This window comes from Passer montanus, unplaced genomic scaffold (assembly GCF_014805655.1).
Source record: "Passer montanus isolate IOZ18808 unplaced genomic scaffold, ASM1480565v1 scaffold44, whole genome shotgun sequence".
In the NCBI taxonomy this organism is placed as follows: Eukaryota; Metazoa; Chordata; class Aves; order Passeriformes; family Passeridae; genus Passer; species Passer montanus.
In genome coordinates this window covers 152713-180377 of record NW_024369262.1, presented here as the reverse complement: position 1 = coordinate 180377, position 27665 = coordinate 152713, and the positions used below count along the sequence as shown (strand labels likewise).

At 48.6% G+C, this 27665-nt stretch overlaps 1 protein-coding gene across 2 annotated transcripts in view; it reads right to left on the bottom strand.

Moving 5' to 3' along the window:
* Positions 1 to 27665, bottom strand: part of CAMKK1 (calcium/calmodulin dependent protein kinase kinase 1) — a 90399-nt gene that overhangs the window by 45134 nt on the left and 17600 nt on the right. Inside the window, exons 1-2 of one of the 2 annotated variants that reach the window (XM_039720837.1) lie at positions 10008 to 10080; positions 6123 to 6633 (exon numbers count right to left, since the gene is read on the bottom strand). In XM_039720837.1, the coding sequence (XP_039576771.1) occupies positions 6123 to 6563 (441 nt within the window). In that variant the 5' untranslated portion in view covers positions 6564 to 6633; positions 10008 to 10080. Of the gene's footprint in view, positions 1 to 6122; positions 6634 to 10007; positions 10081 to 27665 lie in introns of those variants that run through there. The other variant, XM_039720838.1, reaches the window with a different exon arrangement.

The window sequence follows — 27665 nt, the reverse complement described above, 5'->3', positions numbered from 1 at the left end:
ATCCATCCATCCATCCATCCATCCATCCATCCATCCATCCATCCATCCCTCATCCATCCATCCATCCAGGCAAACCTCCCCACAAAGCAGGAGCAGGGACTGTGCCTTACCCCTGTGTCCAAGCCACCAATCCCTTTAACTCTGACCTTCCAGCACCCCTCCCACCTCTGGCCATTAATCACCATTCTTATCCCCACCAAACTGATCACCTGAAGCCCCTCCCTGGTGCTTCACTGCTGCTAGATGGAGCTTGTGACACCAGAACCCCCATTTTTGGGACAGTTTTTTGAAAGGGGTGGATAAACACCTGGAAGGAACACCCAGAAAGCTCCAAGGGAAAGGCAATGACCTTTCCCCAGAGTTCCCACTCACTGTCACCACCTGCCCCCACCCCCAGTGCTCTCCACCCAGGTAATTCCTGGTGGGAAGCACCATCCCTTCAGTTTCTGCAGTGCTCCCAGCACTTGAGCTGAGCACAGCAAAAATCAAACCAGATTATAGGTGCTTTCTATGATTTTTCCCTCTTGCTGAAAAGACCATAATTCACTGCTGAAGTGACTCCTGCCACGTGTTGCTGCATTCTGGAAGGGTTATTCTGTTATGTGGTTCTCCTGCAGGAAGTGGGATAATTGTCCTATTCCTTTATCAGAGAAAAACACCTATCCCTGGCCAAGTGTTTCTTTAAGATAACATTGTACAATTCCCTTGATTTCATCAGGCTGATGTATTTGCAACTGCTGATAAATACAAATAGAGCAGAACTTTAATGAGATCCTTTCATGAAAAGCTGTCACCAAATTAGACTGAGCCAGTCCAAGTGTGCAATAATTGTTTCACCTTAAAAAAACAAGATGCCCTCTGTGTTAACAAGTCCAAGGTATTAGTCAAGAGAGGAAGGGAGGGAAATCAATGGCACAGAAAACAAAAATTGGTCAAAAATCATAAAGCACAGTCCAGGCCCAGTTCCAGAAATCCACTGTGGCCACCACTGGGTGACAGAAACCTTGAGAACCTGAGAACTGAGCCTTTGCTGTCCCAGGAGAGATGCATGGATAGGAAGGGAGAACCAGAGATGATTTCCAAAATTTCAGAAAGCATTTCTGAAAAATTTCTGAAAAAAATTTCTGAAGACATTTCTGAAAACAGCCTACATACATATAATGGAAAATAACATAATGGAGAATTTTGTCCCCTAAACAAAGCCAAATTGCCCAATCTCAAAGAATTTCCAGCAATTCAGAGCTACCCCTTAAAGAGAGGCATGGAAGAAAAATGAGCAAACACTGGTTTAAACTCATCCTGCCTAGAAGGGGAAGTGAAGGCAGTTCTGAAAACAGGCAAAAATGAAAATAAAAGCCAGAAAATGGGTATTAGGGGCAGCAATGAATTCAAATTAGAAAGCTGTTCAGGGACAGAGAAAGATTGACAGGAAGCCCAGACCTCGTGGTGTTAAGAAAATAAACAGATTTTGAAACAACAGCCAAACAGAAGTGCAGAAAGAAAGCCCAGCCCTGCTGCAGTGCCCTGGCCATGGCTGGGCAGAGCTCAGCACTGGGGCTCACCCACCTGAGGCCCCAGAGCTGCTGCAGGAGCCTGAGACTCGTGGGACCAAGGCAGACCCTCCCAGCCCCTCTAGCTGCAGCTTTGGGCTTTGTCCTCCTCTCAAACTTTACCTGCAGACAAGCTGGAAATGCAACTTTAAATAAAGATTAATTAATCCAAGGAAAAGAAATTAGCCATGCGAGGGAGTCTTTGAAGAAATGCTTTCCAAGTATCTTTAATCTTTTCAAGACCTCTGGTGGGGACACCACAGTAAGGCCTCTAGAAGAAATTCCTCTGGGGGACTTGGGCTGCAAGGGGAAGCTCTCAGCCCGTGCTGAGTTGGAGCCCAGCTCCTGCCTCTGCCTGGCCCCACCTGAGTTCACCTTTGTGAAGAAAACCAGGCAGGTGCCAGGCCCTGGAGGAGTGTGAGACCTGGGTCAGCCGAGCACCAAGGACTGCCTCTCAGCTCTTGGCACCAGCTGCTCCAAACCAGTTGGCCAAACAAGCAGGGAGCTAGGAGAAAGATGAGAAAAAACAAGGAAAGAAAGGACAAAGAAGTGATTTATTTTCCATGCCTCTGGAGTAAGCCGTGGACAATCCAGCATAGGAAAATTCCCTTTGTCAGCTCACTCTCCTCCCTGCATCTGCAGGCCAGGAGCATCTCCAAGGAGGAGGAAGGCACTGGCCTGACTCATCCTCTCCTCTCCTGCTGGAGCACACACAGCTGCAGCTGCAGGGACACCTGGAACAGTCTCCTACTGATTCCAAAAGGAGAAGAGAATGTAGACACCAGGGTAGGGGGATCTGGGGTTCAGGGAGAGGAAGGGAACATGTGAAAGGGAAAGGAAATTCAACTGGAAGAGACTGGAGAAGAGACGGTATAAAGCAATTAACTGTGCTGCCAGTTCTAGGGAGAAAGGCTGAAAAAAGACATATTTTATTCTTCTCCTAGTCACTCTTCAAGTAAGATTTTCTTGGCTCACTAAAAGGTTGCTTTAAAACAGCAGAAAAAAAACCCCAACAAACCAAACCCACCAGCACTGCACTTTCAAATGCCTCATTCCAACACACAGCACCTTTCTCTCCCCTTTCACAGATCCAAAACCTGCTGTTATAGATGGGACAAGCTCTGTCAGTCACACAAGGACAAGATTTCAGAGAGTCTTTCCCTGGTACACACAAACACCAGGGCATCATCTGGGCAGCAAAGCAGAAGCTGCTTTTAGCAGTCTGTGGAAAATCCTCTCCTCTTGCCTTGCTGCCAGCACCGAGCAGGAGCCAGGAATGTCACATCAACAGAGGCAAAGTGGGCCTAAACTCTGGGGCCTGTGCCTCAGCTCTGCTTTATGTACCCTTAATAGCTTCAGCTTAATCACTTCTGTGCCACAGCTAAAGGCAAAGCCATTCCCTGTCAGAGCAAAGCACTGATAGGCAGCCAGGCAGCAGAAACCCCATCAGGCACTCCTGCCAGGGAAGGCAGCTCTGAGAGAACCTTCCAGGCCATAGGCCACGGATAGTCTAAGAAAGGAGGGTTAAAAACAGGGAGCTTTTAAAACTACAGCTCAATTTTTGATAGAGAAATGACAGATCATGTTAATTAAGAACACAGTAGCGCTGTTGGGAGAGCAGAACATGTTACCTCTCTCTCAGAGTTAGAACTGCAGACCCAGACTTGTCAGCAGTGGCTGCAGGACACCAGCAGCTGCCAACTCTTTGTCCAAGGGCAGTTGGATAATTGGTGTCTCTGGGAATAGACAAAGACAACAAGCCCCAGCCCTGCTCAGCCCTGCCAGCCCAGGAGATACCACCTGCCCAAACAGCAAATCCAAAAGCTGTGCTCAGAGGGCAGGTGTCTGTGGAATGGTCCCAGTGACAGGACAGCCCCAGTTCACTGCCTGCTGCTGCCACTTGATAAATCCTCCCTCAGCTTCAGCTCTTGTACCTCTTGATCCCTGAGCAGAAGCTTTCCTCCCAGCCTGTGAACAAGTATTAAACCAGCATTAAAAAGCTCAGCAGTGTCTCTCTAAGAGAACACAACGTTCCTCCATAATTCAGCAGTGAAGGCAGAGCACTCAGCTCTGCTGTATCCCCACACTCTCTCTGCACAGCACATCCCTCCAATATCTCTCCAGATCAGTGCAGGATACAGCATCATTGACAGGCAGGCACTGAGCTGCCATCCTGCTGGAGAGGGGAGCAGACTCAGGGGAGATGGCTATCAGCACAGCAGGAAATTGTGACATGCAGCTGTGCCATCCATCCCTGCTCCTGACAGACAGTGCCTGAGTATCAGTGGGTACTGATAAAGCCTGAGTGCTCCTGAACCTCAGCTTTGCACAGACTCTAACTGAGCTGGGCAGAGGCCACGAGCTGCAGCAATGGATGTTCTGTCCTGAAAGGCACTGACTGAGGATGCCAGGAACCCAAAGCAAGAGCAAAGACCCAACTCCCAAATGGCTTTAAGCAGGTGAGAGGCACTGACTGGAATACAAAAGTGCAGCTTGCCTAGAACAAGGAGCCATGTGCAGGCAGGTCAGGGCAGTGCTGGGCCTGGGGACCAGGATCATGTCAGTGACCCACCAGCCTTGCTGCTCACTGAGGGTCTGCACATCAGAGTGACCACCAGACACCCAGCAGCTGGGTGCTGCCAAGTGCACCATGATTGTATTTCTCATTATGAGCTGATTTCATCCCCAGTAGGACCAAAAGCCTCAATATGGAGACCCTGGTGATTTAGAATCCCTGTCAGAGAGCAGAAGACCTGCTCTCTGGTTCTGTCAGAGCTCCCTGCTGTGTGTCTCAGCTGCACAGCTGGGATCAGGACTGGCAGTGCCTCTCACAGCCACCAGGACAACAACCCCTTAAGAGCCACCTGGCAGCAGTGGTGACACTGGGCACTGGAGCTGGGCTGTGTGCAGGCTGCACACTCACCTGGCTGTCACACACTGCCCAGCCTCACATTTTACCCTGTATCCAAGCAGGCATTTTCCCAATCCTGTTCCTTATGGGGTACAGATGCTATCCCTATAAGGTGGGAAGGAGCAGCACAGCTCCTGAGGGTACCTCTGTAAGGGCAAGCACCCACCCCAGAATGTCCCCAGCTCACCCAGGCTCCCTTCCCACAGCCATTCCCCATTAATATGAATGATGGCTTCCAACAGGCACAGCTCTGCTGCCCAGCTGGGCTGCAGCACAGCAGGGCTCTCTCACTGATATCCAAGTGACCATGGAAAAGGCAGCACTGTGTCAAGAGCTGCTGCAGGAGCAGGGGCACAGGGGCTCCACATCTGCATTTCAAACTAAGCACTGCCCACCCCCAGGCAGTAGCCCCTGCTCCCCAGGATGCAGATGCTGTGGAAGAGGATGGAGTACCCTGAATTTGCTTGCAGATGGGAATGTGCCAGTCACACTTGACTGCAGTTATGTTGAAAGATTTCAGAAAAGCCTCACTCCTGGCACAGCCGCAGCGCTGCAGGATGGGAGAGCTGGCACTCAAGTCACATCCTGCTTCCAAGAACTGGCTCCTTTCCCTCCCTGCCTCCCTTATTAAAGCATATGGCAGCTGTCAAAGAAGCTGCAGTGCACCTTCTGCATGTGTCCTCTCGTCTGCAGGGGATGCACCACTCGTCCCACAGCTGATGTGGCTTGCACAACACCCCTGAGGACAAAGGATTTGGAGTGCACCACCATCCTCTCAGAAGTGCAAAGGCAAAGCACACACTTCTCAGAAGGGAAACACCAAGCCACACAGATGTTTAGCTCCAGATTCCTTGGACCCACACTGGCAGAAGTCTCAGGTTTTGGTCCCTGTGTTGCTGCAGGCACCTGGGTCATGGCAGTGGGCAGTGTGCTGTGAACACCCCTTGCCCCCTGCCCTCCCCGCTGCAGCACATCCAGCACTGGGAATTGCAACCATCACCCACTTCCATCCAGACATTCAACCACTGACAGCATGTCAGGACAGGTCTGGGATCAGGAGAGCAGCTGCAGAACAACCACAGCCACCCAGACACCCCTCTGCAGGAGAGCAAGGGCACAGCCTTCCCTTAACACTGCTGTCACAAATGCTTTAAAGAGAAAAGAAAACCCTGACAGGAGCCAGGCATTTAAGCTCTTTATAAAATTAAATTGTGCCTTCAATTATGGCAAAACACAATAGCAGATACATAATCTCCAGAAGTTTAAATCCATAAATACCATCAGCAAAGCTGCTGTGAGTGGTGAATTCCCAAAGGGCACCTCCAGCAGGGACACAAGAGCAAAGTCATTTGGCCACAGCCCTTTCTCTGAACAATCTGAAAGATTTCCTGCATGCCACCACGACACAGGGGTTGTGGTGCCTTAGCAAGACCATCCCAGGCAGCTGAGGGCTAAAGGAGCCAAATGTCAGGGCCAGGGCTACACCCAGCAGAGCTCTCCAGCTCCAAGCTAACATCATCCCTGGTTCCAGGGATTTATCCCCCCCTCAAACACAACAGTGCTTTCAAATCCACTACTCCAGAAGACTGAAGGCTCCCATTAGCACCTGAGACAGACTTTCCTTACCTCAACAGCTCAGCTGTAGGGGAGAACATGCCTACCTCAGAGTCTGATATGGAGACCCGATTGGACTCTATCGTTGGTCTCCTCATTATACGTGGGGATGGCCCTGTGGCATAAGGACCACAGCCTGGAGTGCTGCTAGAAGCCAAATAAGCTCCTGATGATCTTTCCTGAAGGGACAACTTCCTACTTGATAGACCAGGTCTGGTTAGAGGTCTCTTGGGAACATGTCTCAAGTGAGCATCTTCTGACTGTTGGGGAGGCAGAAATTCATTGATTCCCATGTCACTGCTGACTCCATTTCTTTGGATGTCCTTCATGTTATCAGAAAAGACTGTGTCATTTTCTTCAGGGTTGTCTTCACCATTTTGGTCACTTCTGTCTGGGACAACAGACACATCTATGGCTGCCACCCTCTCCACCAGTTCAGTCTGTGTGTCCATGCCTCCATCCATGACATTTGCTGGAGAGTCCCCCATGGCTGTGTCCAGCTCTCAAATGGTCACACAGAGAGCAGTGATGTTAGTGCTCAAAGGCTCCATGAAATACCTGAGAGGAATCACAAACAGAGGCAAACTGAATAAAAATGTTCACTCAACACAAACATAACCAGTAATTTCTGGCTTCTTCCAGCATGCAAGAAAGTGAAGGCAAAACACTGTCAGGCTGTAAACAAGGTACAAACACTCAGATTAAAAGGCAAACCCAGGCATTGAGCTAGACAGAAAAGAGATAAAAATGAGATTTTTATCTGATGTGCAACAAGTGACACAGCTAAAAAGAACCTCTCCTTCTGTAGCCAGACCTACAGCCAACCAGAGCTTACAGTACTGGGAGAAGCATCCCAACAGCTGAGGGCCAAGGGTCGAACTCTCGACCTCTTGAATTCTTATTTATGGATACAAGAGCTTCTGGCATGTACTGAAAGCCAACAGGCATAACAACAACTCCACAGCCATTTAGGGCTCCCCAGGAATCTCTCTGTAGGGCCTTAGAAAGTGTCACAGAACAGCCAAGCCTGCTGACTCCCACACTGCCATTTGCAACATGGTCAGCAAAAGCAGAATTTAAAAGCAAATCCAGTTCCAGGGTGGCCCCTGGCCATCCACAGTTGCAGTCTGTGTGCAAACACATGTTAATCTTGCTGCCCACTGTATACAAAGGCTATAGTGATTTGCAAATCAACAATACTTAATGATTAAAGCGTGGTGGGAATCAGCTTTTCCTCAGGAAAAGACCTACAGAACACAAAAGTGCAATACAAAGCTAAAACTGCTGCATAAAATCGCTGTTTCCTGGATGCTAATTTCAGTCTCAATTTAAAACAGATTTCAGTCTTCCCAGTGCAGTGCAGTGCAGGAAATGATCCTCTGCAGCACATGGCTGTCAACACTCAATCACCTCTGAAGATGCAGCACTGCATCATTTCACCCCTGTGCCCAGCTTCTGGGGACAGTGGAGGAGTGCTTGACTTCACTCACAGCATCCCAGCCTGCATCCAGTGAACTCCAGAGCAGGCTTAACCCTGAAATATTGCAACCTGTGGCTCTCTGTATTCAAAGCAGGTTGTGCATAAAACCCCTGCAAGGCAGGTGACACTTGCATCTCCATCTCATTTACATGAGGACAGGGTGGGGGTGACTCCAAAGAGCCCCATGCAGCATCAGCCTGGGAACTGGGAACACACACAGCCCTTGCCAAGCTGGGCTCAAAGCTGCCCAGCAACGCTCAGTTAAACACACTACAGTGAACTCTCTGCACAAGGATGACCTCCTGAGACCCCCATGGCAGCCAAGCTCAAGCAACTTTTTATATCAATGAGAAAATTAAGATCTTGATTAAGATCTTGACTGGAGTCTTCACCCTAGGTCATGTGCCAATCATAGGGAGGTAAGCTGGGTACTTGGTGTCACAGAAGGGGAATATCCACATCTAAAATATTCCTCTCCACATCCCACTGTTCACCTCCTTTCCCCCTCCTGTCTTTTCTGCAGGCTTGCCTGAAACTAATTGACAGAAGTGTCACTCACTCAAAACAGTAATGAAATGGTGAGATCAGATTTAAAAGCTTCTATTAAAACTATATTTAAACACATCAATCCCAAAGCACAAATCCCCTTTGGAGCCAGGCTGCAGGCACTGGGGGAGGCTCTCAGCAGTGAGGGAAGGGTTTGGGGTTCAGTCCAGCACACTGCACGTGGTCCCACAAACCCAGGAAGGCTTTGGGGTTCAGTCCAGCACACTGCACGTGGTCCCACAAACCCAGGGAAGGGTTTGGGGCTCAGTCCAGCACACTGCACGTGGTCCCACAAAGCCAGGGAAGGGTTTGGGGTTCAGTCCAGCACACACTGCACGTGGTCCTACAAACCCAGGGCAGAGCAGCATGAGCCTCCCCTCTGCCAGACCTCCCTGCCCAGCTGCAAGCCAGCAGTGACCCTGCAAAACCGATTTGTGGGAAGCCCACCAAGGATTTGCTGTCTGCCAAATGCTTTAGTGCAGTCTGGAGAGCTTCAGAGCTAAACAAGGAGCATTGGGTCAGGGCTACTGCCAGCCTGCAGTCACCCCAGCTCCTCTGCAGAGAATTTCCCTGCACTGCAGAGCCTGGGAGCAGCACTTTCCCAGTGGCACACGTGGGACATGCCTGGCTCCAGGAGGAGGTCATCTCCTCAGCCCCAGGGAGGCACAGCCAGTGCCCAGCCCTGCCTGTGGATCCTTCCCAGGGCTGCTCTGCACCAGCCCCATCCCTGCTGGCACCAGCCCCTGCCAGGCTGGGCTGCAGCATCAGAAATCATTCTGAATGAAGGCAAGGAGGGAGCAAAAATGCTTCCACCGTTTAACCCAGCTTGCCCAAAGGAGAGGAGGAAAGCTCCAGGTCACCCTGTGCTGAAAGCTGTTTATTCTGCCCATAGAGAAACAAACCCAAGGCCTTTCCTTGATGCAGATTTAGCCCCTGGACTGTCACAGCTCACCTCACTCCCAGGCAGCACCAAGAGGAAAATAAATCTGCAACTGAAGCCTGCAGCTCCTACACCTTCTTCCCTCCTCCTGCCACCAGGTTTTCCCTCTGTGGGAGCAAGGGGAAGGAAGAATCTGCCCATGTTGCTGTGTGGATGGGTGTGAAAGCCCACAAACCACCCACCTGCACTGAACATTTGTGAGTCTCCTGATGCTCAGCCAGCAGGAAAAAAGGCCAGGAACACCGGGAAGAGCAGCCCAGCAAACAGTGATGCTTGTGTCAGTCACTGAGCAGCTCCTCAGCATCCAGACCAGGCACCCAGGGTGTCTCTCCCTCAAAAGCTGAAGCAAACTTGCTCAGTTCTAACCCACAGCACAGGCTGCAAAATAAATCCTCAGCTATCTGACAACTGAACTAGATAAAATGAAGAAAAACTCCCAAAATCAGTTCATCCCATCAAAACAAACAGACCCATACATTGCTGACACAAATAACACAGTGCTGCTAAAAGCAGGCTAAAAAATCCAGCAAGACTTTAAATAAAATAATTGTTCATCTCTAGAGCTGGGCTTTGTTTCAAATTCTGCTGTTTTGAAGGATTCCTCTTCGCTGATAAATCCTCCAAAACTGTATTGGAAAGCAAAGATTTCTGAATAAGCAAATCAGTTACGTGCAGCCCAGCCTCACTGTGCATAAACTCGGTACAAAAGGCAACTATTAATTTCTACAAGGCTAAATCAATGGTGGATTTGCAGTTTTTCAGGCTGTGGCACAACCATACCTTGCTGTGATGGGAAATCCCAGCACAACAGAAATTCTGCCACCACCATCTCCCAGCTCCTGCACAGCTCTGCTGTCCCTGCTGATCCCCCACAACCCTGAACACCTGCTGTAGAGCAGAGGAAAATGCTGCAGACACGGACCAAAGCTGCAAACAAGCTTATATGAGCAAAATTAATTTACTTACAGATATCTTATTTACCATTTTTCCCTGTAGCTATTCCTCTGCTGCAGGCAGATTGCCACTTCTACCACGATTTTCACAATATATTTATCAAACGGCTGCATATGTTTCCCAGACTGGCACTGAGCAGAGAATGGTACAAAAAGCCCTTCTGAAAGGAATATGATCCTGGAGAAAACCTCTCTGTATTTTATGTGGGAGTGGGAGATGAGCAGATGCAATTCATTTTGCTGCTCAAGAAAGTATTCCAAAGCATTGTTTGAAAAATAAATAAATGTAAATCTAGTTTACTGCCTGGTTCATCCTCTTGGCTAACTAGAAATGTTCCTGTCAGAAAGGATGGGGAGGCTAAAAGGCCCTGAGCCACAGCAAACCCAGCTTCATTTCCCAAATTTGCTACAGACTGTAGAAAAGTGACTTTATGGCTTGTTGCAGTTCCAGGTTAAGAGGAATGATGCTGCTTCTCCTTTGTGTCCCTGAGAACACACCTGCCCTGTCCTGAGGCCACTGCAGCAGAAGAATCCCAGTGAATAATTACTGTAATGAGCATTTGCACTGAGAGGGTTCAGGCAGATTTTGCTCATGGCTGTCACCCCCATCAGGGATGTCACCCTGAGCCCCTCCCTGCAGGACACCCTTCAGCTCCTCCTGACCACACAGCACCCACAGGCACTGTCACACAGAGCTCCCAAAGGTCACAACAGCTTCACTCAGTGCTTTGCTTTGCACCAGCAAGGGCAGGATCAGGCCAGGTTCTGCAATTAGTGCAGTGATCCATGCACCAGGAGTGGCTGCCTGCAGAGGGCATGTCACAGAATTCACAGAATTCACAGAATTCACAGAATTCAGGGAATGACTGGGATGGAAGAGACCTTCAAGATCAGAGTCCAACCCAGCCCCAACACCTCAACTAAACCCTGGCACCCAGTGCCACATCCAGGCTTTGTTAAACACACCCAGGGATGGTGACTGCACCACCTCCCTGAGCAGCCATTCCAGAACTTTATCACTCTTTCTGTAAAAACTTTTTCCTAATATCCAACCTATATTTCCTTTGGTGCAGCTTCAGACTGTCATCCCCACCACCAGCATCCATCAGCTCAGGTGAGACCCCCCAGGACCCCCCTCCTGCCAGGGCAGCACACCCAGCCCTGTCCTGGGTGTTTTTCAGACCCTGCCCCACAGCCACGATGAAGGATCCGCTCTGACTGCGACAACAGCAGCAGCAACTCCTGTAAGGAGAGCAGCAGCATGTCCTGGGCTGGGCTGCCAGGTCCTGGACAGCTCCTCCAAAGACATCTCAGAAATATCAGATCAGCAGGTCCCTTCCAGAGCCAAAGCTGTCTCCTCACACCAAGCAACACAGATTAGGAATATTTCCATCCTGGAGTGTCTCCCAGTTCTGCAGGACTTCCCCAAGCACTGCTGCCCTGGTATGAGGGAGACAATTCCACACTCCCCCCTTTGAACCCATCAATTTTTATACATGTGGAAGGCACTTGTCCTGAGCTCACTCCAATACCTTCAGTCTGGAGGAGTTTGAGGGGAACTTGGGTCCCACAGCCATGCCCTGGAGCAACATCTGAGCTGCCACAAGCCCCTCAAGCAGTTTGCAACACATGGACCTTCAGAAATAACGCACCAGCCATTTATGGGTCTCACTGCTCTGGTGGGAGAGCAGCCAGGGGGTTCATTTTCCCTGCAGTAATTAAATTCAGAGCATGTTGGCATACACTGCAGCTCTGCCCACCCCTGGCACACCAAGCAGGGCACCTGAGGGGGAGATTGCCTCTGCCCATCTCCACTCACACTGCTGCTGCCAGGAGTCAGGCCTTGGAGAAGCAAATGAGCTCCTTGGCATCTGTGAAAACCAGCTTCAGACACCACTGGCCAAAAGGCAGCCCAAACCAAGAGGCAAAGGACAATAAGAAGCTGCATCTCTGTGAAGCTGAAACGAAGCAAATCCCTGCAGTGTTTGCAGAGATAATGAAGGCAGGTGTACTCTGCTCATTTGGACTGTGTTCTCCCTGAGAAAGGGCAGTAATTACTTTGGGTACTAATTTCTGACTAGAAGCAGAAGACATTAACCCAACCTAAATGACAAACAAGAACACACTGTTGGTGCTTTTTGCACACACCCCATGTGTTTGCTTTGTCCTAGGGCTCACAAGGCTCTTGTTTCAGGGCACAGACAAGCACATCTTGCTGAGGAATCACTCAATCCTGCTGTAATCACCCAGCCCCTCTTCTCTCCACAGCTCTTGGCACTGAGCCTGGCTGTTGTGCCACAGCTGAAAATCAGGTCTGAAGCGAGGTGCTTTGATGACTTGTGTGAAGCTCCTCACACAGCTTTAATGGGAACCAGGGAATGAGAAGGAACAGCAGCTTTTGCAATTCAAGCACTGGGTGAGAAATCTGAAAAGCAAGTTCAGACCCCTGCTCCTGCCAGACTTCTTAAATGACAGCAAACATCTCCAGACCACAGTCTGGAAAAGGCAGTGTTCTTCCTCCTCCTCCTCAGTCCTGTTCAAGGCAGGGTGCCTTCCAAAGGGATTTTGGGGCCACTTCTGCCCCTGAGCTACAGATAACAAGCAATGCAGGGTGCACAACTCTGTGCTTGTCTGGCTCTCCTCTCCTCCCTGAGAGGCCCCATCTGAAGGCAGAGTCTGGGGTTTTGATCTGATAAAGGACTGAGGCTTTCATGGCCCTGGATGTAAAGTATAGATGCACATGTGGGACACAGGCTGAGCTCAGCAGTGATCTCCTGATATTATCATGTAAAACACAGAAGTTACACACCATGAAGGCCGTGTAACCACTTTTCAGAGCAATTAATACCATATTCAAAATAAGTTTTGAAACTAGCCAGGATGCTGAACCAAGATCCAGCCAGGATCTCCAGTCAATTCAAGAGATAACAATCACCTTGTGCACAGTCCTGAGCCTGGAAAGTTTTACAAAAGATTTCCCAACTGCATTATATTTCATCCCTCCATGTTCTAATTATATGGTTAAATACATTTGCATAATCAGATGCAATTACACTAATTGCATATATAAGCAATAATCAACCAAAAATTACTCTGAAGAAAAAAAAGTTTCTACTTAAGGAAATTTCTGTAACAAGAAAACACTGAGGAATGCCAAGTCTATCTAAGTGAGAGTGATATTAACATTAAACACTCCAGATAATGCAGGTGAAACAGGAGCCCTGCCAGGGCATTATCTGAGTGCAGCTCTGTTGGCACATTTTAACCATGTCTTTGGTGGGGACAGCACCAAAGAACTGAAGAGGAGTTTTGCTCCTTTGTACTCAAGCCCTGGCCACAAATGGCTCTGGCAGGACAGGTTTGGCTGCTGTGTTTTATTGTGTAGAGGTTCAGTGAGACTTGTGGGCATCAGCTCCTGCTGCTGGACTAAATTCACTTCTGCTTTAATATTTTAAAGCTGTTTATGAGTGTATGAGCATCAGAGCAGCTTTTATTTTGCAAATTACAGCTGGGAAAGCACAAGGAGCAGGCAATGAGAGGCACTCAGCCCACATAACCCACAGTTTTTGCTTTCAGTGATGCCAGGAGCTGTGATTCACCATTTCTGCAACAGCCCAAAGTGACCGCAGACCAGCACATCCCAGCACACCACTCCACACCGATTCTGGTGACAACCTGAGCTCAGATTATAACAAATCCCATTTGCCCTTGTGACAAGGGACACAAAAGCCCTGTGGGGAAGGAGCCTGGCCACTGTGCCAGCCTGATGCCAGCTCCTGACAGGGTGGCAGTGCGGGATGGGAGGATGGAGGAGGCTGGGGCAGGCAGAGAGCCCCAGTCCAGCCTGCTGTGTGACCACCAGCCTTACTGGGCACTCTGCTTCACTTCCAAGAGACCCTAGGGACAGCAGTGGGAAGGATTTTGGCATGTTAACATGCACACACAGCCTGGACAACACGGGCACCCCTACTCAGGGGAGAACAAAAACCCATTTCTAAAGCTGTTCTCAGCCTACACCAACTCAGACCTCAGAGCCTGCCTACCCCAGCTCCCTCTTGCAGTCACCATCAAGAGGGGAGGAAATACCCCAAATGCAAGCTGCATGCTGCACTGGGAAAGCTGCTCCCCCTAAATCCAGTGGAAAAGCAGCACCTGTGAGAGTACTTGGTGCTGCAGCTTGAGGAGGGCACAGACAACAGCAGCTCCCACAGGAGGATCCCAGGAGGGTCAGTGCGGGACCTGTGCCATGCAGGGAGCAGCTCCTGGGGCTGAACATGAGCAGGGCAGAGGAGGAAGAGGAGGAAGAAGTGCCATGGCTTGCTGTCACTTGCTGGGCTGAGAGGCAGTGTGATTCCCAGGAGAGGAGGCAGCCCTGGCAGGGAGCACAGCTTGCTGGAGGTGGATTTAAACAGCCAGTGAGGGGGTGCTTCAAAAAATAACTGAGAATGTCAGATTATATGAAAGTTGAAAGACTTAGATTATTTGTAAAATGCTAACAAGTAAGGCAATAGCCAGGCTCTATTGATCAATGAGCAAAATAACTGCCTCAGAAGCAGGGAGGCTTTAATATTTAGGGTCTTCATTGCAATAATGACTTTCCAAACATCTGTACCATAGCCAGGTAAATGGCAGGTTAAAGAAAAAGGTTTTCAGTTGTGCCAAGGGAAAGGGATTGGTCTCAGGTGAGCCATCTTCTGCTACAATCCATAATGAACCTCAGAATTGCCCCAGAAGATGATACAGACTCGTGTATCACTGTTGTGATAAACAAATTGAAAATTAATAAATAAAAAGGACCTGAACAGCCTCTCAGACTGCAAGGGCTAAGTCTAATATTCCACAGTGGCCAAATCTCCCCTGATCTCCTGGGAGCAGAGCCAGGCACTCAAACCAAAGCTGTCTCTAAGGCAGTGCAGCTACCAGAGCCTTTAGGTGACTTTGCTGGACAGCAGGAGCAGGGCAGCAGCAAGCAGCCTGTGGAAAGCACCTCTGTGGCAGAAAAAAAAGGGAATAGAAGAGAAACAGAACAGACAGCAGAATTCACAGCAATGAGCTCATGCACAGATTTGTGTGAGCAGCCACAGCACAAGGCACCTGCCCTCTGGTTTTAGTGTAAGGTCTGGTTTTCAAGCCTGGTAAGCCCAGCCTGCAGCAAAGGCTCTGGAGCAGCAGGGAGCCTGCCAGCCAGGCAAGCCAGCTCTCACACACACCAATCTGTCACCCTGAGGAGCAGAAACCGAGTGCACACAACAGCTGATCCTGTGGGACTGCATCCTGCCTCCACAGCAGAGCCCATGAGATACACTGGTAATTAAATCAATTAGGGAGGAGGGAAGGTGCACACCTGGAGCTGCACAGACAGGCTGCTGCTCCACAGCAGTCTCAGCCCAAGCTGCACACTGGCACCCAGACGCTTCCAGGGCATCTCTGCCCTGCTCCCCAGTTCATTCATTTCACCAGCCTATTTCTCAGCTCTGCCTACCTCCCCTGCACCCACTAGCACCTCCTCTACTGACTGCCATGGATAACTCTGCTCTCCAGGTGCTCACAGAATTCCTTTTACTGCTCAATATATAAGAATTCAATGGCAGAAAGAAAATCACTGCAGAACAATGCTGGTTATTCAGCTTAAGAGCAGCATAGTGAGATCTGGGAAAGGACACATACAGATCATCAACACAGCAAAAGAATTCAGCATCATACACCTTTGCCAGGCTTAGATCTCACAGCACACACCAGCACTGTTTAAACAATTGTTTAAAAAACATCCACAATGAGCTTATTCAGCCACCAGGCAGAACAAGTTAGCATTTATATATGTCAGGTCTTAGAGGTTTATCTCTCTCCCAGATAAGGAGAAAGCTTTCAGCTGCCTTTGAGAGATCTGGAGGTATTTCAGGGGATATATCAAGTTGCTTAGTTCTGTAAGCCAGCTGCAGTAAAAAGTCTTTTCAGCATTTTAAAAACAATAATTTCCACCTGTTCCAGGATTGCAAATCTACAATAAAAGTGTAAGCACAGAACACTGGAGGCTTTCTTCTTCCCAGCAGTACAAACATGGGGAGAGATTTCTATTCAAGGTGATCTCTGCAGAATTTTAAACCAGAGAAATTATCCCAGCACCCATCTCTAAATGTCCCTGGGCTGAAGGGCTTCATCAATTCTGCCAATCTGCATAGCCCCAGGCAAGGGGCAAAGCACAGACCTGCACAGGGCAAGGCAAAACCAGTGAACTCTGTTTTGTTTGACAAGACAAATGGACTTCAAATTCAGAGCTCCAAGTATCTGTTCTATTTCCACATGGATAACTTCCATCTTCTGATAATCCTCACGTCTTTAGAAACCCCAGGACTTGAAAACATGTCCTCAGATAACCTGCACAGTATCAAAGGCAGCAGAGAGGCTCTGGACAGAGGGAACAGGCTCTGGTCCCACAGGAGTCAGAACCAGGTACACCACAACAATTACCCTTGTGTGCACACAACCCACACTTGGAAATGCAAAGGGTAGCAGGCTTCCCACTTCCTTTGAAGCCTTAAACTTTAGCCCTTTAAGCCTAAATGCACTTTCAAAGCCCCGAGGTCAATGACTGGAGATTATCCAGGCAAAGGCTGCTGGGGAGGAAGCTGTTCTTTTGAGTCACTGCAATGCTATCCCTAAAATTTAGGCTGATGACTACTCAGCATTTGTCAGAGTGAAAAAGGCTTTACAGCACCAAAGGGCCAACAACAGTTCCCTGGTGCAACTTTAGTTAAAAAACGAATATGAAAATTCCACTCCAGGGCACCCTAATTTCACCCATTGAAAGGGCTGAACCCAGGCTGGGGTTCCAGGCTGTCCTGGGACACCAAAGCAGTGCTCCTGTTCTTGTGGCACAGGACACGGGCTGTGCATTGTACTCTCTTAAAAAAAACTGATAAAATAGCTGATAGGTTGTTAAGCACGTACTGTTAGTTTGGTTATGGTAAAAGGGTCGTTGTAAGAAATGCAGCACTCATTGCACCCTATCACAGCTCAGTACAGAGCAGCACCCCAGCAAACGAGCCGGCCTGCACTGAACTGCAATGGCCAATCCAGCACTTAACCTTCATGCAAATGAGGGATCCAAAAGAAACCGATCCAAAGGGACAAAAAACAGGATAAAAAGGGGATTCTGACCCAGTGAATCCGTGCCGCTCCACCTGGAACCTCGGGGACACCATCAGGGACACCATCAGAGACACCACTGGGGACACCATCAGGGATATCATCGGGGACACCATCGGGGACATCACCAGGACATCGCTGCTGAAGCAGCCCCAGCTGTGGCGCTGCAGCATCCTGGGCAGGATCACTGCAGCCCGGCCCGGTAAACCTGAATTTGGCTGTTTGCTGCTAAAATTTTCAAGGCAGGGGAAAAGCAAACACAAAACACAGTCTAAGAGGAAAGGGTGGTAAGGAAATATGATCTGTGCAGTTTAATAGCAAGCAAAGACATGTGGAAGGATGGATGTGGTTGATAAATGTATTTTGAGCATGGCTCACACAGCCTGGCCTGCCTCTTGCCCAGGAAGAGAACAAAGAAGGAAAACTTTTCAGCCAATTGATTTGGGCACTGGTAGCAATACCTGATCCCAACAGCTGTATCCCATGTCCTGGAGGACATCCCTGTGGTACAGGTTGGGGTGTTGCTGGAAAAGTAATTGCACTGCTCTGGCTACTCAGATATCCTTCTCCAGATGCTATGGGAAGAAAAATCAAAGAACAAGACTGGTAACAATGTGCAAAAACTAAGTAAAGCATGTGTTTAAAAGCCTTGCTGGCTGCCAGCCAGGGAGCTCAGCACCTTCCAGGTTGTATCCCAGAACAATTAGTCTGTATGCAGCCACTGAGTTTCCCAACACACTGCTCAACTCTGGGATGGAGATGTTGGCTCCACTCCAGCGAAACACTTAAACACATTCCTGAACTTTAACTGTGCTCTCAGGACATCAGAAGGGATGATCACCCATGTGCCAAAGCGTGAACAACACAGAAAATCTCAGCCTAAAACATGTGGAAATGCTCATAGCAGTGTCTGGGTGAATGTGTTTCCCATGTGTTTGAGAGAGCTGCCCAGTTACTGTGGGAGCCATCCCAGGGCTCCTTTCCCAGGAGGACAGGAGGCCAACATTGGCTTCCACATTTCTATTTTCTTAGGCCTGCAGGGCTCTTGTCAAGGCATTATCAGAAATAATTCTCATTGCATTCATCCTCTTAGGAGGGGTTTACCTCCATCCATCTTTCTTCCTTTCACCAGTGCACACTGCAACTCAGAAAGCTCTGCCTGGCCTGTGAGGAGAGGGGATTCCCTGGGAGGCAGCTTTTGAACTATCCTCATCTGGAAGGCTTTTTGTTCAGTAACAACAGCAAAACACTGACATTATTACTATCATCACCATCATCATCATCATCACCATATTATTATTATTATTATTATTATTATTATTATTATTTATTAGTACCATTCTTTTGCCTTTGAGGCTAGCAACTATAGGTAAATTAGTTAGGTGAATTAAAAAAACATTTTAAAACAGAACTCAAAAAAACCATTCTTTTGCAATTAAGAGACAAAGCAAACTAGAAAACTTCTTGAGGAAGTGATAGATTCCTCTTGACTTGAATTATCTGAGAGGAACTGTTGATGAAATCCTCCAAACCTGTGACCTAGGAGATCTAGCACAGGCAGCTATAGAAAACTGAAAACCTACAAGCCTGTGAATTATTCTCTATTACCTGACAAAAGACACCCATAGGAAAACTATTTTTAGCTTTCCTTTCACCAGTTCTGTTTAACAATAAAATCCAATTCTTCCACTGTTTTTGAGAATCTTGCCTAACACATTTCCATAGTGCCTGTGACCTGCCATGACCTGCCTGTGTTTTACAGTGCCTACTCACCAAGGGCCAAAACCACATGTACACAGAGCAGTTAGGAAGAGACACTCTTGCTCAGGGTCACCCAGACACCACCTCACTGGTCAGCGAGAGAATCCCAAATTTCTGATTCCTGAACTCTGCCTATTTCATGCACCTTTGTACTCTTCCTATAATGAACACACCTCTGTAAGAGCAGACCTATAACAACACTACATTCCTGACAAACCAAAACTGGGCTCGTGCTTTCAGACCTGCTTCTGACAGTCAGTGCAGCCCCATTTTCAACATTTGAAGCAGAGATCAGAGTTTAGGCACATCCAGCTTAGCAAAGCCTAAGCCTAAGCCAGCAGCAAAGCCCCAGGTCACGCCCTGTGTGACTGTCCCCCCTGCAGCTGCAGCCCAGGCACAGGGGACAAGTGACAGGCAGAGATCACACTGTGCCACTGAGCTCACTGATCCACCAGGAACCCACACTGATCAGGAATTAGACCAGGAATTGCCTACATTATGTTTGTTGCAGGATGACTGTGAGATCAGAGAGATGAAAGATCAGAAAGAAGAAAAATCCAATAGGTTTACTTCCTGTATAAAGCTTACAGTGGATTACAAAGGAATTTCCCTAGGCTCTCAGATATGCTATTCACTTGCTTACACACGTGCATGCTTCTGAACAATCATAACTCAGTTTCATCAATAGTTTGGTAACAGAAAAAACATAACTACATATAGATAAAAGTTGAGAACAAGGTTTTATTTGCATAGCAATGTTGACTGTTTCAGGGGGCAGCTTCCATCTGAGGGTGTTTTTACTCACTGCTGCTGGTGGCAGAGGAGTTTGAGAATGCAAGGCGACTTGCACCTACCCACAAAAGGGACTGACTAGATAAGCTGAGAACAAAGGTTGAGAAGTCTTATCTAAAGCCTGAGATCACTCTGCCTGACCAGGAAGCAAACAGCAAAATTTAAGTCTTACATTGCTGTGGAAATAAGGAAAATCTCCTGGGATACACCATACTCACAAGGCAGAGTTGTTTCCTCTTCTGTCTGATGAAACATTCCATCAGATTGAGGGGTGGAATCTTCAGCTCATCCCCACCCATCCCATTCTGGAAGCACCCAAAAGAGAACCACTTATTCTAAAAGTGACTAAGACATGAGTCATCTGATGAGCAAGCACATTGGCTCTGGAAATCTCATCCAATCCATGGCCATACCCAAGTCATTTCATTACCTAAACCATTTATCCATTTTATACATGAATGCAGCAGCACTCCAAGGCCAGGAAGAAGCTCTTGTTTCCAACTCCAGGGTAATTGCAGCTTATCTTGTCCTGCTGTGATAGACAGAGCACAGCCAGGAAAGCCTGCAGAGCAAAACCTCCTGGCAAGTGTGCATCACACAGTGCTCTCAAAGTCAGCTCTGGAGATGCCTCCAGCCTCAGCCAACAATTGAGTGAAGCTGTGCTGGCACCAGCCCTCGTGCAGCTCAGCACCCTGCAAAGGCAAACACAAGCCCTGCTCCTGGCAGCAGGATGCCAGCAGGGCTCACTGCAGCCCGTGCCAGGACTGCAGCCAAGAGCTTTCAACCTCCTCCTGTTGCTCTCCCAAAAACTCTCATATGAAGCTGCAAAAGCATTAAGTCAAACCACTAATGAGGCTTAAATACCTCTCCATTTTGGAGGAACAAGAGCACATCACAAAGCAAATTTGCTCATCTTCACAAACATCCTGTGGGTTACATTCACAGGCAGGGAACTGTGCAGAGGAGAAGCTGTAATCCCCAAGAATCCTTCTTAACAGACCCCAGCAGATACCTTGATGCCTTTGAAATAGGAGATATGTGGCTGATGTTCCCCAGCCCTCTTCCTAAAATGCTGGTGAGCACATCAGTGAGGTCTGGCCTGTCCTTGGTTGGCCCCTCACACCCCAGCCCAAGCACAGCAGCAGTGATGCACCCAGCAAACAGCCTGGGCCCCCCCAAAATTATTATTCTTCAGCCTGGTTCACAGCCCCCTGCACAACTTTTCTTCAGGGCTGCTGATTTCTCTGTGTCCCATCAGCACAGCACAAAAAGTACACTTGTAAGTGGAATAACTTCAAAGGACTAATTTAAGTTGTTCCACACCATTCCACTGACATCACACTATGACCAGTGCCTCAATATTGCATTTCCACAGCTTTAGGTTTTCTGAATCTTTTTTTTTCTGAATCACAGGAGTTTTCACCTGGATGGCCAGCCCTGTGAGCATCTGCCTTCATATTAACAAGGGTAAAAGAACAGAGATTTCTCACCAGGGGTGAATTTGCAATTTGCCTCTGCTGGACTGTATGTTAACAGTTGCCACCACCCACCTGCTTCCTCCACTGAGCTAAGGCTGCTCTGCCTTCATTATTCCCTTCGGCACTGAGGAAAGCTTTTCACCCCTCTGCTCCAAATCCAGTGACCACAACTCACAAACTGAGGTCAAATAACAGGACTCAACCCCATAAACACAGTCAGCCTTGGCTTCACAGCTGCTGTGCTGGTGTGGCAGTGATCTTCCTTGTCTGAAACATTAGACCATGTTTGCCCATGGCTCCTGACCACCTTTCTACATCCCTCTTCCCTCCAAGAACTTCAAGTTAATCACAAAATAATGTACTAAAAGGGAAGATCCCACCTCTGGAAGCCAAATGGAAGAAAGCCCACACAACAAGCTGGTCTGAGGATGAAGAGACTTAGGTCAAATAACAGGACTCAACCCCATAAACACAGTCAGCCTTGGCTTCACAGCTGCTGTGCTGGTGTGGCAGTGATCTTCCTTGTCTGAAACATTAGACCATGTTTGCCCATGGCTCCTGACCACCTTTCTACATCCCTCTTCCCTCCAAGAACTTCAATGTACTAAAAGGGAAGATCCCACCTCTGGAAGCCAAATGGAAGAAAGCCCACACAACAAGCTGGTCTGAGGATGAAAGCCCACACACAAAACAACAGCCCAGAAAAAGTTTGAAGTTACCACAAAGCAGCAGCTGCCAGCACTGATAAAGAACGATGAAAAAGCCGAAAATCTCCACAAAGGCTCCTTACAGCTGCCTGCAGGTGCAGGTACAAGATGAACACAGGATAAGCTGGTTTTCAGCACCATTACAGCAAACACCTCTGAGGCTGTAGTGGGCTGACACTCACCCCAGAGCGTTTGGAGGGAGGTCCCTGGACTGACAGCCCAGCTGCTCCCAGGATGGCACAGCACACACACACCTTCCCAGACACCTGTGCACAGAGGATAAAGGGAAGAGCTGCAATCCCACCAGCACATCATCCTCCACTGTTCTCCATGGTGATGGAATGGGATGCACCAACATCCTCCAGGAGGGAGGAAAACCCAACAGCCTTCAAGAAGAGTGCACAGCAGCTCCAACACAAATCCACTCTCAGGGTAACACATCCTGTCTCTCATGCCAAAGACATCCTTCAAAATAAAATTACCACCTCTTCTGCTATGCTTGTAGCATCATGAGATGTGTCTGCTCCCTGCTGGGATAACTGCTCCGTGTGTCTGCCTCTGCCCAGCCACTCTCCCAGCCACCTACAGGGCAGCAAGGCTTCACTGGCCTGCCCCAGCTGCCCTGGCCATCACTCACTGGCTGCTGGAGGATTGCAGCCCAGCATGGTGCCATGGCCTCTGGAACTGGTGAAAAGGCAATTCAAGGACAGACAGATCCCCAGAGCAGACAAACAGCTGTACCCTGGGGGAAGAGAGAGGCAGGTAGAAAGGAGCTTACTGGTTTCCTTGGTCCCTTTCTCTGGGAGTTCTCTACAGAGGCCTTAGGACAATCTCACCTCTGCAAACCCTTCCCCTCAGCTGTTTGCATCCAGCCCATGGACAAGGCAGGACTGTCCCCAAGGTAACCAGCAGCACAAAGCCACAGCTCTTTCCTGGCCACTCAATTCAGAGGGAAGCAAAGAAGCAGCAAGAAAACACCCAGGATAAAACACTTTATAAAAACTATCAGTTACAAGCCCCCCATTTCAAGCCAAGGGTTTCACTCTTCCTGGCCACTCAATTCAGAGGGAAGCAAAGAAGCAGCAAGAAAACACCCAGAGTAAAACGCTTTATAAACTATCAATTACAAGCCCCCATTTCAACCCAAGGGTTTCACTCGGCACAAGTCCCAGAGAGGTTACACACCTCCCACCCCACCATAAGCACATCAGTGAAGTCAGTAATGAGAGAGCTCCCCAGGGATGGATCTGTGTGCAGCCACCACCATCCTGTCCCACTGCTGGCATTGGATCTGCTCCATGGAGGGGCACTGAGTGCAGCCAAGGCAGCTTCACTCCACTCTGTTTTAAACAAGCAGAGCTCTCCGAAGTCATTAACTCATATAAACATTTCACGTCTGTTTAGGGAGCTCCATTCTTACAAGCATTCACACATGAAAAGCAAACACTGAGTGCATTCAAGAAGAGGTAGAATCAAGAGAAGAAAAAGCGTCTGCTATAAATAGTGGAACATTTCTTGTATTTTGTGCCACACAGTCTTTAAATCCTGTTACCTTCAACATCCGCATCTTCACTTTAAATGTTCTGCTCCCCCATACTGCTGCTGTAATTTTTAGAAAGTCAAAGCAGGCCAGAGCATTTGTGGTCTGCCCAGGGGAGACTTGTCTGGCTAAAAATTTGTGCTCTTTCCCTGGCTTCCCCATCCTTCTCTCCTTTGTTTGCTGTGTCTTGATTTTTAGACAATAAGTGAGTCAGGGTCTGTCACCAGCCCTGTCTGTGTACAGCACCCAGTATGAACCATTAACAATATAAATGTAAAATTCTGCTTGTACAGGGGCTGGCCCAAAGCTCCTTGGAAAGACATCTTTCTCCAATGGCACAACCAGAGCCAGCATGAGCAGAAAAGCATGACTTGCAAAGGTGACTCTTTGGAGAATACAATCATGCAAAAACCTGATCCTCCATCAGAGTGTCTTTGGACTTTCCAACGGAGCACAGTAAGTGTGTGCACATGTATGTATGTTTTATCAAGTGTTTTTGGCATAGGAAGCATCTTGGTGCCGTGGTGATGGGTGCACTTGTAAGCCCTTAAACATAATAGACAGAGATAAACCTGAAGCCAATTAGGAAAACAATCCTGCTGAGCTTACATGATCCACAGCTACTCTGAAAGGGACAAAAATTTAACTCCTATGGAAAAGATCAAAACAAAAACCCAGATCCATTGTTAAACAGATTAATCAGACTCTTGGAAAGCTCATGGGGGATTGGGCTCAATCTCTGCAGCTGTTATTAACACAAAGCCTGTACAGCAGTAACAAAAGACCTGCCTAAGTCCCACTCTGCTGTTTACTTTGCAATGAGACTCTGCTCGGGCTCACAGCATTTAATACACACACTCTTCATTAAGGAGACAGGACAAGAGCAAGGAGTTGGCTGAAGTTTATACTGCAGCAAAACAAAACTCTTAATGGCCCTTTCTATAAGGGCAGGACTACCACTATGGAAGAAAGCAGAGCCCCAGTGCCAGCTACACCTTTGCTGACCCAGCAGTCTGGGCACGATGCTGTGCAGGGCTCCAGCCCAGGCACAGCAAGAGTCAGCCCTTTCCCAGGGGGATGAAGCCATGTCAGGGACAGAGGGAACCCAGGGATGAGGATGTGCAAAGTAAGGAAAAGCACAATTGTGCTGGCTGGAGTGAGCCTGGAGCACCACCCAGCTCAGGGCTGGGGAGGCCAGGCACAGCCACAGATGGACCTAGGGCAGGAAGGCTCCTGCTCACCAGGGCAGCAAAGGTACAGCCAGGAGAAAGGAGCCTCAGCACAACTCCAGAGGGGCTCCCAGAGCTGAGGGATGGGATGGGATGGGATGGGATGGGCCCTCGTGTGCCACTGGCTCCCGGGAGAGGCTGCAGGGACGTGCTGTGGCAAAGGGTTAATGGCATCCAGAGTGAGAAATCTCCACAGGAGAGCTGACAGGTAAATGGAGTAGGGGAATGACAGCCTGCTGAGAAACAGCCTCCTGCAGTCCTCGCTGGGCGTCGATCACGCGCTCCCCAAAAATCCCCAGATTAGAATTAAATCCGACGCTGCCGCCTCCGGAACAGAAATTATTCATTCCATAAAAAGCATCTTCATGCATCTCTCTTATGACTCTTCCATTCCTCTCCAGGCCCACTCACTCCTCTCCCAAAGAGGAGTCATTTGATAAAGGGACTTTTCTGATTGCAGCATTCTGCAAACTTTTTTTGTGGAAGGGTTAAATGAGCATATTCCTGCAGGGATGGCCAGTGCCAGAGGAAACAGTGACAGCAAGGGAGAGGGGATTCCTCCCATTGCAACTGAGCATGACATCTACTTTGCTGAAGGCAGAGGGAGTCCTGCCACCCCTTCCATTGTGATTTTATCATACTGTTTTTCAAGATGTGCAGATTAGAACTAAGTAAGTATCTCTACACATACTTCATATGGTTAAGTCTTGTTAAAGCTAAGCAAATGCTTAAGGACACGTATTGCTTCAGGAAGCACTCCTGGATGGGAGCTGTGCTTTGCTCACAACCAGGCTTTGCATGAATCCAAGAGGATTTCCAGGCACAGCTCAGGAACCTGGGCAGGAATAGAGATGTTGGTGCATGGTCTCACATACAGTAACACTTAACAGTGGCTCCAGGAGCACGTGGAGCCAGCAGGCTGCTGGAGTGTGCCCTGAGAGCCCAGGGATTCAGAACCTGTTCCATGGCTGGGACAGGTACAAGCCACTTTGTTTTTTTATGCACTTCTCTGTTCCAGCCTGGAGGAGGAACCACTGCTGCAGAAGCAGTGAAGAAGCATTTTAGAAGTCCCTGCTGGCAGCCCAGTGCTTGGGAGCCAAGTTTAAACTCCTGACTGTCATCACTTATCAGAGTCAGACATGTTAACCCCACCCTGCTGCTTCTCCACAAACTGGGGCCAGCAAGTTCTCCTGCTGGGGCTGGAGACTGAGCCATCACCAAGCACCTCCCAGGCCCACATCTCACTCACTTCCCCTGCACCCAGTGCCACACTGTCACCCTCCACTGCTCAAACTCCCACTGTCCATAAATCCACTGCAGCACTTGCATCTCCTGAAACATTTAACTGGGACAAATACCACATTAAGACTCTGCAGAAGCACTGCTTGGTGAAGACTGCAGAGAGCCACAGCATAGACCAAAAGGTTTCCAGTGGTAATTAATCAGCTACAATAATAAATAATATATATACTTTCAAGTGTTTACTCATTTCCTGAATGTCTCCCATAAATACCTAACCAATAAAGCACACTTTGAACAGTGACACTGGTATCTTTTCCCTTCTGAGCTAAATCTGTGCTATTTACTTAAAATAGAAAATTCTGTAGGAGAAGGATAGGTTGAAAGGTAACAAAATTTTGGAAGTAGCTTGAGCATTCAAATTTACTCTGAACTACATACAAGTATTTAAACTTTTCTCAGTCCTACCTTATTTTATGGACAGAGTTTATACACTTGTTCTAATCCATTCAGTCAGTCAGGCTGCTGGTCTACAGCTCTCTTCAGCAAGTTCACATGTGATGCTCACTGCTCAGGCTGCACTCCTGCCAGGGCACAGCTGGTCCATGCAGCCTCAAGAAACCAGCACAGATAAAATCCTCACGTTGAAAACACAGCCCAAGAAACCTTCACTGAAGTACAGGAGCTTTGCTTTTAGACACAATTTCTACATTAGGCTTTTGAAACAAACAATTGTGTTAAATAGTAATGATCAAGAAATTAGTGCAGATCTTCCCCCAGTAAAGAAACTGGGGTTGTGAAAAAAGCTGGAATGCTCTCCACAGCCTTTGGCATTTGCCTTAAGTGGCTGGAAAAGGTTAGTGTCATTTGGCTCTTTGCAAGGTTTAAACGAGCTCCAGCCCTTTGTGGAGGGCTGGCCAGTTTGACAGGGCTTAATTTATGATAGTGAGCCCCAGAGCCCTGAAGACACCCCAGGACAGGCAGTCAGGACCAAGAGCTGCTCACCCCCACCATCCACCCCACACTGGCCTCAGTCCCACCACAGCCCAGGGACACTCAGCCACAATCACCCAACCCACCAGGGCTGACCAGATTTGTAAGCTACAAATTTATCAGGAAGGTGCAAAAACCCTACCTTTATATTCCAGCTGGTACCTAATCCCTGACTCTCCTGGAGAGGTGCTTTTCATTTCCAAAAAGAACCGGGAGTTAATGTTCTTGCCAGGGTGGTTAACCAGAGCAGCAAAGCCTCTTTTCACCGTGCAGGGCCCAGGTGACTGTCTCCAGGGGATTAGCTGTTACCACATTTAGTTCAGTAAAGGGTTTAATCTCAGCTATGTTCACAAAGACTGTGAAGACATTCTCCACTGAATTCCTGGGGACGGACACCTTGAGCAGCTGCAGGGCTTGGAGCACACCCGGGACAGGCATGGAATGGTAACTGGTGGCAGCAGGGAGCTTTTTACCCCTCTCCAGCACAAGAAAGGGCAAGAAACAGCTCTTTTTGAGGGATAAAGCCACTGTCAGCTGCCAGCCAAGGGATGACAGGAGGGTGAAGGAGCAGGAGGGTGAGGGAGCCGGGGGCAGGAGAGAGAAGATTTTCAAAGCCCTCCAGGGCAGGCACCAAGTCTCTGTGCTGACGGTCACAGCAGCTGCTGTCAGGGACACATGGTTGCCAAAACCACGAAATGTATTCCAGAGAGCCTCTGAAAAGTCCACAGGGTGAAACAACTGGACTTGTGCCACCAGCTGTAATCTGGAGCTCCATGAGGCTCTGCC